We start from the raw sequence: 12,077 nt of genomic DNA on the forward strand, positions 1-12,077 counted from the left end.
CTGCTCAGCCCTGCTGAGGCCACACCTGGAGCGCTGTGTCCAGTTCTGGGCTCCTCAGGACAAGGGGGACGTGGAGCTCCTGGGGCAGGTCCGACAGAGAGTACGAGAGGTGACTGAGGGACTGCAGCATCTCTTAGGAGGAAAGGCTGAGAGAATTCTGTTCACAGAGTCATATGATGCGCTGAGTTGAAAGGGACCCAAAAGGATTATCAAGTCCAACTCGAGGTGCTGCACAGATACCCCCCAGAATCACACCATATATCTGAGAGCATTGTCCAAATGCCTCCTTAAATGCCTCCATCAAGCTTGGTGCTGCCACCACTTCCCTGGGGACCCTTCCATTGCCCAGCCACCCTCTGGGTGAGCATTCTTTTTCTGCTAAACCTTCCCTGATGCAACTTCAGCCATTCCCTCAGGTCCAGTCACTGGTCACCACATGTTCCTGCTCTCAAGAGATACTTATTAGCATAGGAAATATTTTTTTTTTTTTCTGCTGGGATTTTGTGTGATAATGATTTATTTTAGAGGAAGTATCTTCTTCAGTTCTGTGCTATTTCCTTAACTTGGGTGTATTTCATGCTTTGTGGTAATATCGTCCCTTATCAATGCTTTCATGAGTGTTTGATTAATGTACATTTGAGGATCTCTGTAGTGTTAACTGTATCACCTCAGCATAGAGAACTACCCATAACTATGAAAACAAGTCTCTGCTTCCCCTTGCACCACTGAAGAAATGCTAAAGATTGGGATTTCTTCACAGATACACACAAATGTTTACTGCAGAAAAAAATCAAATGAAAATAGCAATTCAAAGTAAAAGCTTAACACTGACTTTTGTTCAGAGGCCATTAAACATAAGATTTATTATCTTAAGTTCCATTGAGCTATTGAACAATGCTTTGTTGGCAGGAGTTTGGAATTGTGATCTATTGGATATCTGACTACAGACTAACCAGTTGCATGAGGAACATCTAAAACCTCCTGTAAAAAAGTACTGAAGTCCCAGTAAAATTAGGCTGAAGTCTCCATTTATTGTTGTGAGATGCCTGAGGAATGCCTAATCTGGGGAGGGACCACTGTAAAAAAGGTATTTTTATACTTCCCACTCCCTTTTCGTTGTTTTCTTGACTTTACTTTTGTTGCTTTTTCTTCTGTAAATATGTGCATCTGAATGTCACTAAAGTCAGTGTGGGTTCAACCTGGTGAGCTGAACCTGAACAGTTAACAGGTATTCAATACCCTCTTGGATGCTTACAGCAATAAATTTTTCTTGTAATTTTTCTGCCTTACTCCACTGTTGAGCTGTTGTCATCTATCCTGCTGACTCTCCAGCTACACCATGACAGTGCATCTTTTTGCCAGTTTTAGTTCCTATTTGATCAATGTATATTTGTAAATATGTGTGTTTTCTAATTATGAAACGTAGAAATGTGTATCTCACATGCCAGGACTTAAGGAAGAATAAAATGCATGCAGTCTGGAGACTTATTCTTCCAACCTCTAAATGCCTTTTTTTCCCCCTCTCTTTAGATTTTTTATCTTAAAAAAAAAAAAGCAAGCACAACATGTAGAAACTTAGTTAAGGAATTAACACCAACATAGTTGTTTCACTGCAGTTAGATCCAGATGCAGCAAAGTTGCTTTTTGATATCACAGTTGTCATAATTATTGCAAAGAATTCTGTGAAGATAGCACACGCAACACACAGTTAATCATTGGTTCTCTTAGCAGCCACTACATAAATAGTAAACACACTGATTTCCTATACTATACCTAAGGAAAGAATAGTACATATAGATAGACATTCAAAATGAATGCTACTGAAAATGCAACTTACCATGAACTGCTATGTATATATCATTGCTTACAAAAATTTAAATGTATCAGTCTGGGGTGAATGTAAAAAAAACAACCATATGCAGTTGGTAAGATAAGCTACAAAAAGCATTTCTTACTGCTGTAATTTCTTGAAGATGAACCTATTACATAAACATGGATCCAACTTGACAGTGCTGTCTGCTGCTGTTGTTTTCCTTCCTCCCATTTACTTTCTTCCTTAAAAAGATGTGAAATTGTCACACCAAATTCACAATGTAAGGTTTTTCCCCTTAGAAAATAAGTGTGCAGATACTTTTAGAAGAGGTTTGAGACTGAAATGTGAGCTCAAGACAGGCATGCAGGTCAGTAGGAGATACAACAAATCTCTTAGCTGAATTTAGATTTCATGTACTCCTTTCATTATTAGCAAGGGAAACTTGCCAGACTCTTAAGAACTGAACAATGACTGCCTGGTATTTGGATTCTAATGTTCCTGGATTAGTTGCCTTCTCATACACACCTCAAACCTCCAACCCCTGTACAGACTAAACTTAGGGAGGATAAATAATCAACTATGTAACATTGCATCAGAAATCTCATTCCAGTCCTTGTGCAGGGTAGAATGATAATTTCTGTTATAATTCAGAAGAAGAACCCCACATTAAATAGTATTTTTTTTTAACTGTGTAACAAAGCAGTCATTTGTTGTGCCAACTTCATTTTATACTAGGAACCTCTGTTTTCAGATGCTGTATTATGATATATTCTATCCATACCTATAAATGGATGAAAGAATAAAATGCTTCTAATAAATATATAACAATTCTACAGTTTGCAACAGTAGCTGAACTAAGTAAACTTCATAAATTCCAATGTAGTTTTTTATTACTCTGTATTTTACCAAAAACTATTGGCAGCTTTTTAGTATTTAACAAAGAATTTTATGAAATTGAAAGTGTAAGCACAACAGTTGGCCAGTGTATTTCAGAAAAATATCATTGGAATAAAGCCAGGAAATCCATTCTCTGTGGTATTACTGGATTTGTTTAAAAAAAAAATTATTTCAAATTTGGATTGTAAGTATTGTCATTTTGATTTGCAAGCAAATGTGAAATGCTGCCAAATCCACTGTCGTTTACTTCTCAAAGGCAGAGGCTTTCTTTTGCTCTTAAGTATAAATTCTCAGACCATTGCCTTCATGGAAGTGAAAGGTTTCACTGCCTGGTGAAGTCCAATCTTTTCTTTTTACTTTATGCTGTAAAATTAGTAGGGACTTGTTTTAAATCAGAAAAAAATGTCCAGAACTGCCCCTTCCCTACTATCCATCTGTGTAGTACAGAGGTAAATATTTGCATGTGGGAGACTTTGAAGCAGTGGCATAGAAGGGAGTCAGGCCGTATGTGTTGGCAGAATGTCCACCATGCACAGGAATTAACATGTCCTAGTTTAAAACCTGTAATTTTTTAAAGCTTTAAAAATGCTCTGAAAGTTATCTCTTGCTATTGAATAAAACTTTTTTTTTTTTTTTCTGGGGGGTGGGGGGGCAGTATTCTTTGCCTTTGCTTTTTCTTTCAGCATTCTGGTAATTGTTATGGGAGGGCAGGGGCTGAATGGAGAAGAATCAATTAAAAAAAAAACCTTAATGAAGCCTCACAAGGAAAACCTGTTAAATATGGTTAGTGTGCTCTGGCAGGATTTCACAACCAAGCACTATAAGAGCTAGTGTATATAAGAACAGTAGTCAACATTATTGAACTCAATATGGTTAATTGGCTAGCAACTAGGAAAACATACAGTTATGCTTTACTTTCAGTTTTCAAACTAGAATACCACTCCATATAACTTAGGGTATTTCTAGATGTAACACACAACTTGAACATTTTACTTGGTGCTTTCTTACAAACAAGTGATAGCACTCTGAAGGTGATTTCTACTTTTTTAGTTGCTTCAAAACTTACTAAAATTTTATTTTGCTTGTAAATAAATAGACTTGTATCACCTTTAAAATCACTCGTGCAATGGATGCTGAGAATAAGAACAGAGATTTTAGAAAACCAGTAAACTTCCTTATAATTATCCTCACAAAAACCTTTTAGACTTGAAACCAATAGTAGCCAAACCAAGAACATAAGAAACCTAGGCACAATATTACCAGTCAAATCTAAGGAAATTAATATTTTTTAGTGCTGCACTTTTGATATGCTGATGAAAATTAATTAATTTTTCATCAGACTCCATGGATATTTGTTTTGTAGCATTACTGTGGAATTTTCATATAGGTCTGAGTCAAAAATACAAAACAGGAAACAATTAATGTGTTTTCCATGGGTACTTCCAGAAAAAAAAAAAATCCACCAGTTGTGTTTCCATATCTTATGCTAAATACAGCATAAGAATGAGAACAGAGCACAGCCTGTTTTACTCTTAAATCCTATCTTTTTCTTCTTCTTTTGGAAGAAGTGATGGCTTCTTCCTCCTGCTTTTTTGATCTGTAATTAACAGCTTTTCTTCCAAAATATGCTGTTGTAAACACCTAATTAAGGTCCCTGCTCAGCTGGAATGGATAGATTTTTTTTTCCTCTCTTTGCATTAAAACAGAAAGGAGGTGTCCTTCGTTTCCAACGCCAATATACATTGGCAGAATGCATCTCGGCACGCTGCTGATTCCTGCAGTCATGTAAAACAAAAGGAAACAGCAAAGGATTTAAGGACACATTAGTTCAAATAAGTAAATGTCAATTATTTTGTCACAGCACTAAATCATTACCAAAGTTATATAAAGCTTTTGTCTTTTGCTCTTTGTCACAAAGCCTAAATAGAATTTTGACTTATATAAGTAACCACTGCTAATACAAAATAATAATGCCTGCACAAATACAATGAACTGTAAGTGTAATTATAAGGTCAGAAAATTGTTCTTCTATAGTATCTGGGCTTTATTTCCTGTTCTACAACAGCTGACCACTCTACAATGGTGAATTTTAGTTAAAAGCATTTCTTACCTAGAAAAATTGAGAGTTTATCTTCTTTTGCAATGATAGGACAGAGAATACTAATTTCTTTCTCCTCTTACCACTCAGGAAACTTCAACAAATCAGGAAATCACAGGAAATGAAAGTTTGTCTTAAATGCGAAACATAATTCTTCACAATTGAAGTTTCATCCTTAAACAACACTCACCAATGTGGTCCTATACTTAGTTTTCTCTTCCAAGAGATCTTTCTATAATATACTGAAAAGGTCTATAAGTGCAAAAAAGGGATAACTCGGGTATTATGGGGAGACAAATTGACTGAGATTTCAAAATGTTGCAATAAAGAACTCCCAGAGTCATAGACAGGTGAAAGAACTGCTGATTAACAATTGCCTACTCCATAATGCAGGCCTTTTCAGCAGATAGTTTGAGTCAGTTCTTAAAAGTCTGCCATTTTCTCAACTGTTATAACTGATGAAGAGTTTCTGGTTCCTTTTTTAATATTAAAAAATGTTACTATCAGCTATTAAAATACAAATCCACATATGTCCATTTTCTTTTAATGTATGTACTATTATGAATTCTTGACAGTTCTAATTTCAAAGACTAATAAAAGGCAATTATCAACGCAAATTAACAGAAATGCATTTCAGAACGTACTGATAAACATCACCCCTCTTGCAGAAACATACCATAAAATCAGCATTCATTTTAGTTCAAAGAATTACAGATATACCTGGCACATCTATCCAACACTGTTCTATTCAGGCACTTTTGTCCAGAAATTAATCACTCAGAGAAAATAAACGGTGGGTTTCTTTGGCTTAGAGGTTGCTTTGTTTATTATAAAATAAACATATTTTAGTGTCCTCTTCTGCAATGCTCATTTGGGTAAGTTGAGCTAAGACAGTATGGAAATACTTGAAAACTAAATGAAGTACAGAAAGCAAAATTATGTAATACAGGTTGTCCCCAAGAAAAAAGGGTAGGAGTTGTCAGCCAGCAAATTAAATATTTTCACTTAATTGTTCATTCCTTAATCACATCGTAATCCTGATCTATCCTTGCTCACAAATTTGTTTTTAAGTAAAGCAAACTTAATGTAAAGTCTTGTATCACATTGCCCCAAGTTAACCTATTAATAATTAATATCTAGCTACAGAATAAGGGTGAAACAGGGAGATGTGTGATTTTTTTTTAAAGAAACAACAATTTAATTCTATTATAATTGCTTTTATTGAGAAATTAATGTCTGGTCTTAAATGGAAAAAGAATTTCAGTTGAGAAATCAAAGCCAATCATGTACTTCATTCAGGATGCAAGTTATGCTGCAGTCCTAGGGATTACTCCATTCTCTATCTGAAAGTCAGAGAGTCAGAATGGCCATGCTACAATCAAAGATAGACTGACATTTATTTTAAAAAATTAGAGTTTTCTCTTATGCATTTCTAGTATCAAAAGCAGTTGAGTGCAGAAGGTCACATCAGTAATCTGATGGTCTTGACAGATTTCTGGATGGGTTTTAGGGTTTCCATGCAACAGCAGCTGGTATTGCTACTTAAACTACTTTGCCAAAAGATAGCCAATATAGGTTGTTTTTTTCCCCAGAGTGGTAAGAAAATTTTTTCCCACATTCTTCCTAACTAGGTCCCCCCAAGGTTTTTACTGATAAGAAAGATGAGTACAGGTGGGTGCTAAATCCAAGTGACAATAAAAAAGGATATTTACATATCGAAAAGGGTTGTTTTATTATGCAGAAACCTGCTCATTTGGCTTCTTTCTCTTTTCCTTTCATTTGTGGATGGCAAGGGGAAAATCAAGGTCAAGTCACTAGTTTAAAAGGCTAGAAACAATGAGGGAAGCTAGCTGCATGTTAGGAAGACAGTTTTTCACTGTGGAGCCTTCACCCAGCTTGGAGACAGCACCATGCTTGTTGGGAGTGTTGATCTGTAAGAGGCCAGTGGTGTGAGGTACAACAAGGCCAGTGCTGGTCCTGCCCCTGGGTCACAGCAGCCCCAGGCAGTGCCACAGGCTGGGGCAGAGTGGCTGCAGAGCTGCCCACAGGAAAAGGCCCTGGGGGTGCTGGTGACAGCAGCTGAGCATGAGCCAGCAGTGCCCAGGTGGCCAAGAAGGACAATGGCATCCTGGGCTGTGCCAGCAACAGAGTGGCCAGCAGGAGCAGGGCAGGGATTGTCCCCTGTACTCAGCACCGGTGAGGCCACAACTTGAATTGTGTTCAGTTTTGGGCCCCTCAGTACAAGCAAGGCATTGAGGTGCTGGATTGTGTCCAGAGAAGAACAATGGACTTGTAAAGTGTTCTGAGTACAAGTCTCATGAGGAGCAACTGAGGGAGCTGGGGCTGTTTAGCCTAGAAACAAGGAGGCTCAGAAGGACCGAACCTTATCCCTACAACTGCCTGAAAGGAGGCTGTAGCTAGGTGGGGGTCAGTCTCTTCTCCCAGGTAACAAGTGACTTGACAAGAGAAAATAACCTCAAGTTCTCATGGGTAGGTTTAGATCAGATACTAAGAAAAATTTCTTCACAGACAAAATGGCCAAGCATTGAAACAAGCTGTCCAAGAAAGTGGTTGAGTTACCATTACTGGAGGGACTTAAAATTCTCATAGATATGACGCTTAGAGACATGTTTAGTGGTGGACTTGGCTGTGCCTGGTTCATGATTGGACGAGATGATCTTAAAGGTATTTTCCAATCTAAACAAATTCTGATTCTCTGATTCCCAATGTGTTCATATCTCTAGGCATCTGTATCAACAGCAAAACCAGAAATATTACATACAGCAGTTAGCTTCTTCCAGCAGCTCTGTTTACACTTGTGGAGTTAATTCCTGGCTCTTTATTCAACATCCATTGTTCCCTGTTAAATAAGGAGGGGTACTGTAGCTGTAGGATTTAGGGAAGAGAGTGAGAGAGGGAGAGGGAAAAACAAGAAATTAAATCCCAGTCATACGAACTTACCACAAAAGACTGTCGAAAACACTCATCCACAGCTGCACTGCACCGGCTGCACAGGTTGATCCCATAAAAACATTTTTGGTACCTAGAAATGCATAAAGTGTTCTGGGAAAAATAGCTTTTTTCTGTGTTCCAACCAAATCCAGGCACCCTAACTGTATATGGCACCTGTAAATGGTGGGTGAAGTGTGGCTAAACAATTTTTTCCCTTTCTTCTGTCTTTCAAAAGGCCAAATTTCAGCCTTCCTACTCTTACTTTACCTTTCCACAGACACACTATACAGCACTGAGGTGTCATTATCCGCTAGAATGCACATATGGCGACATTTCACACTAGGCCTCTGAAAGAACAAGGCACACCAAGAAGAAAATAGGAAGAAGGATTGAGGCACTCTTAAACTACTTTGTAATCTTGAGCTTTTCAGAATTGGGAGTGGACCTTGTATAAATCAAAACAGGGATGAGGGCACCTCTTTTATCTTGAAAGTTTGCTTCTTTAATGTTTCTGGAAGAGCCTATATTTTCCTCTTGTAAATGGTACTCACACAATGTTCTGTGTATGTATTTTGACAGGAGAGACAAGAAGACATGAAAACAAATAGAAAAGTGAAACAATACATAGAGAAGATAAAAAGATTAGGGGAAATGCAAGTACTTCAGTTTACAAGAAAATACCAAAGGGAAGTAAGGAAAAGATCAATTGGAGATCAAAGTATATTAAAATCACAGATTCTGAAGAGTTGGGAAGTATACCATAATGTTTCAAAATTGACAAAAAGAGAGTTTTATTTGTGTATTCATTAATCTCCAGTAAGTGCAAAACAACAAAAAGTTTTGAATTTTTCAAAGAGGTTGTGATGCCCCATGGGGTATATTCCTGGGAGCTTTTAACAGGCAGTGCTGGAAGCCAAATGCTGCTACCTGCCACAAGGCCTGCACACCCTCATCCTACCAGCAAAGCATTTACTGGGGCCTATCATGAATGTCCAGTCCCAGCTTCTGCCTCCTTTCCTGCTTGAACTGGCACTGGCACGGGCACAGGCTGTCTAAAGAAGCTCTTCTATCCCTGGAAGTATTCAAAGCCAGGTGAGATAGGGTTTCAAACATCCTGCTCTAGAGTAAGGTATTAAGACAGGGGAGTTGAAACTAGATACTCTTTAGAGTCCCTTCCAACCCAAACAAGTCTATGATTCTATGATTCTATGTTGCCCCTCCACTGTCCACCTCTAAAGGCCATTGTGCACAAAACACTGAATCCGCTGCTCTGTGACATCAGCCCTGGAGCTAAAGGTACTGCAGGCATTAGCTGGCAGCTGTACTGAATGAGCCCTCACTTCTTGCAGCTGATACATGCCACTGGCAGTGATGGATTTGCTGTGCCTCCTTGTCCTACTGGCCATGTGTAGATCTGTGCTCAGCACATGGCACACCTGTGGGTAAGTGGCCTCAGGCTCTTGGAGGTAGTCTGGACAACATTGGAGGGGTGTTCCCTGTCCCCTCTGGCCACACTACAGTTTTGTGAGCCCCATGCAGGAGCTTGGGACTCAAGCAGAAACAGGGGTGGACAGGCACACACCCCATGGGATTCCATGGCTCTGCTGTCCATGCAAACAATGCCAAGTGGGGAGGGAAGTTGGCTGACCTTCAACCTAAGCAGCAGCAAGGCATCAAGCAATAACTTTCTGTTTACAGAGGAACCTGTGGTCTCTGGCCCATGTCTGCTTCCTATGGCCCCATGGCTTATGACTATGACCCCATGGCTCCAGACTATGGCAAACTGCACATCACTGGTGGCACAGCCGTTCAGCCAGGAGCCTGGGCCGGGATTGTCAGCATTCAGGATCCCTGGGAACCAGGCACAGGGCACATCTGTGGAGGGTCCCTCATCAGCACAGAGTGGGTCCTCACGGCCGCCCACTGCTTCATCAATGCCAGGTAGGGAGCAGCAGGGAATGGGTATACCTCCACTACACCAGCAGGTACTGTGTTGGCAGCACCATGGGCTACTCCGATGCTGTCTCCCTGCAATGTGCCCAATGTCTGTGCACTGCAGACCCCAACTGAGAGACTACTCAAGAGAACACTCTGTGCTCTTGTCATTGCTTCCTAAAAGCCTCTAGATGAACATTCTCAAAGCCTAAGTCATGCTAGGGCAGTCATACACACTGCTTTCTTCTCTGACTTGCAAAGCAGAAGACAGGGAACTCCTGTGCTTCCGCAGCACATGGCTCTGCTCCCTCTCACCTCTTTCTCCATGTGTTTCTTAGGAACACCAACATGTGGCATGTGGTGGCTGGGGCTACCCAGTTGACTCAGCTGGGCCCTGAGGTGCAAGTGCGCCAGATTAAGCAGCTATTGGTTCATGAAGACTATATTCCTGGTGAGGAAAGGAACAACATTGCCTTGCTGAAATTGGACCAGCCTGTCATGTGCAGCCACTATGTTCAGCTGGGCTGTGTGCCTGACCTCACACTGGAAGTGTCAGAGCTGGGAAGCTGTTACATTGCAGGCTGGGGTACTACCAATACAAGAGGTGGGTTGCCAAAAGGGACACATGCCCTGAGGACAAACCTGGCGCATACGGGAGATGGGCTGGGCTTCCCAACAGCAGAGGCCAGAGCCAGAGTCAGGCTGCAGGATATCTGGGTCTGGAGAGGTAGTCCTGGACCACTCCCCAGAGCCAGACTGAAGGGGGAAAGCAGAGCGACACAGTATTTCCCAGGGAAGCCCTAGAGAAGGGCCTCACCCCACAACAAGGGAGGGGAATGGCCAAGGAACTGCTGTATGTTCATTTCTTTCTGTGCATACAGCTGAAAGACCAAGTGATGTCCTGCAGGAGGCCAACGTCCACCTCATTGATGTCCACCTCTGCAACAGCAGCCTCTGGTACACAGGGGCCATTCACACCCAAAACCTGTGTGCTGGTTACTCAGTGGGTAGCATCAACCCCTGCCAGGTAGGAGCATGAGACAAGCCACTCAGCCCCCAGCAGCACAGGCAGCCTGAGCAGCACCACCCAACATCACCCAGGGCCTGCTTTGCCCAGCCAGTCATCCTCCCAGCCCCAGCTGCCCACCACTGTTAGGGCTTCCCTTCCCTTCTCCATATGCAGGTCCTTGCCCAGTGCCCCCATTGTCCCAGAGGCTTGGCACTACACCCAGAAAGCACATCTAGTGCTCTTGGCAGTCCAGAGGTCCAGATGCCAACCCTGGAACATCCATCTGCACATCCAGGATCACTGTGCAGAGATGAGAGACAGTCCTATTGTACAAGGCCCTGACCTGCTCCCAGCCAAGGTTCTGGAGGCTCCAGCACCTGAAATGAGACCTTCTCAACCAGGAATACAGCTCTGCCAAGGACTGTGAGAGAGAAGACAGTTCTAGTGCTGACAGCAGCTACCCAATATTACCTTATTCTCTCTTGCTCCACTGCAGGCTGACAGTGGTGGTCCTCTGGTGTGCAAAGATAACAATGCTGCCTTCTTCTGGCTTGTTGGTGTGGCCAGCTGGGGGAAAAGCTGTGCAAGAACAAACCAGCCTGGAGTCTACACCTCTGTTCAGCACTTCTATGACTGGATCCTGGTCCAGATAGACTCGCAGCCAACAGAAGGGCATGAAGACATTCTATGACCACCCTAACCCCCTCAGAAGCCAAGGCCAATATCAAAACCATTGTGCTTATGAATGTAGGGAGTGAAGGTTGTGTTCATGTTTCACTAGAAAACATTCAATCCAGATCACCTGGAAAGACAGAAGAAGACTGGACTATGTTCATGGAAGGGGGTGGTTATGGATACTTGGGTGCTAGCAAAGGCAATGCTCTGTCTATGTCAGCCTGGTTTGTTCACAGTAACTGTATAAGTCTCTGTGTCTGTTTCTTTGTCAGTGTACCTGGCTCTTTGGAATGCACACAAGCACACAGATACACAATTTTGTCCTTTAGGAAGCAGAGCTATACCTAACAAATAGTTCCAAGCTATCAGCTATCACAGACACTACTCATTGAATTATCATACTGGCCAGCCAAAGTTTATCCATCTCAAGAAGTCTCATTGTATATAAGCCAAGTACAGATTGAAATGCAGAAAGAGTAACAAATTTCCATTATTATGGTAATGATATCATAACTAGTGGTTCTTAAGTAAAATATTAACTCTGAGTAATAGAAGAACTATAAGGCTGAACAGTGCTGAATTTTCATTGCTAGTTTGTTGTCTATACACTGAGAAAGAAAATTCCTTTAGGAAATTATGACAAAAACCTTTTCAAGAGCTTGCATTTCTTAGCAGCTCTCACCTTCCTTTTAGTGTCA

The 12,077-nt window shown here is 41.1% G+C and overlaps 1 protein-coding gene across 1 annotated transcript; it reads left to right on the plus strand.

Moving 5' to 3' along the window:
- Positions 1–9,501: 9,501 nt before the first annotated feature.
- On the plus strand, positions 9,502–11,395 carry LOC110471229 (acrosin). Its single transcript, XM_021531621.3, has 4 exons — positions 9,502–9,701; positions 10,034–10,299; positions 10,577–10,722; positions 11,201–11,395. The coding sequence occupies exons 1-4, from the start codon at positions 9,502–9,504 to the stop codon at positions 11,393–11,395; spliced, it is 807 nt and encodes a 268-aa protein (XP_021387296.3).
- Positions 11,396–12,077: the final 682 nt, after the last annotated feature.

This window comes from Lonchura striata, chromosome Z, assembly GCF_046129695.1.
Source record: "Lonchura striata isolate bLonStr1 chromosome Z, bLonStr1.mat, whole genome shotgun sequence".
NCBI classification, from domain to species: domain Eukaryota; kingdom Metazoa; phylum Chordata; class Aves; order Passeriformes; family Estrildidae; genus Lonchura; species Lonchura striata.

Bases quoted from the DNA above. Each gene is read 5' to 3' on its own strand.
- LOC110471229 (XM_021531621.3), top strand. From the start codon at position 9,502: ATGGCTTATGACTATGACCCCATGGCTCCAGACTATGGCAAACTGCAC. The intron at 10,300-10,576 runs GTGGGTTGCCAA...CTGTGCATACAG, and splicing joins GGGTACTACCAATACAAGAG to CTGAAAGACCAAGTGATGTC. The intron at 10,723-11,200 runs GTAGGAGCATGA...GCTCCACTGCAG, and splicing joins GTAGCATCAACCCCTGCCAG to GCTGACAGTGGTGGTCCTCT.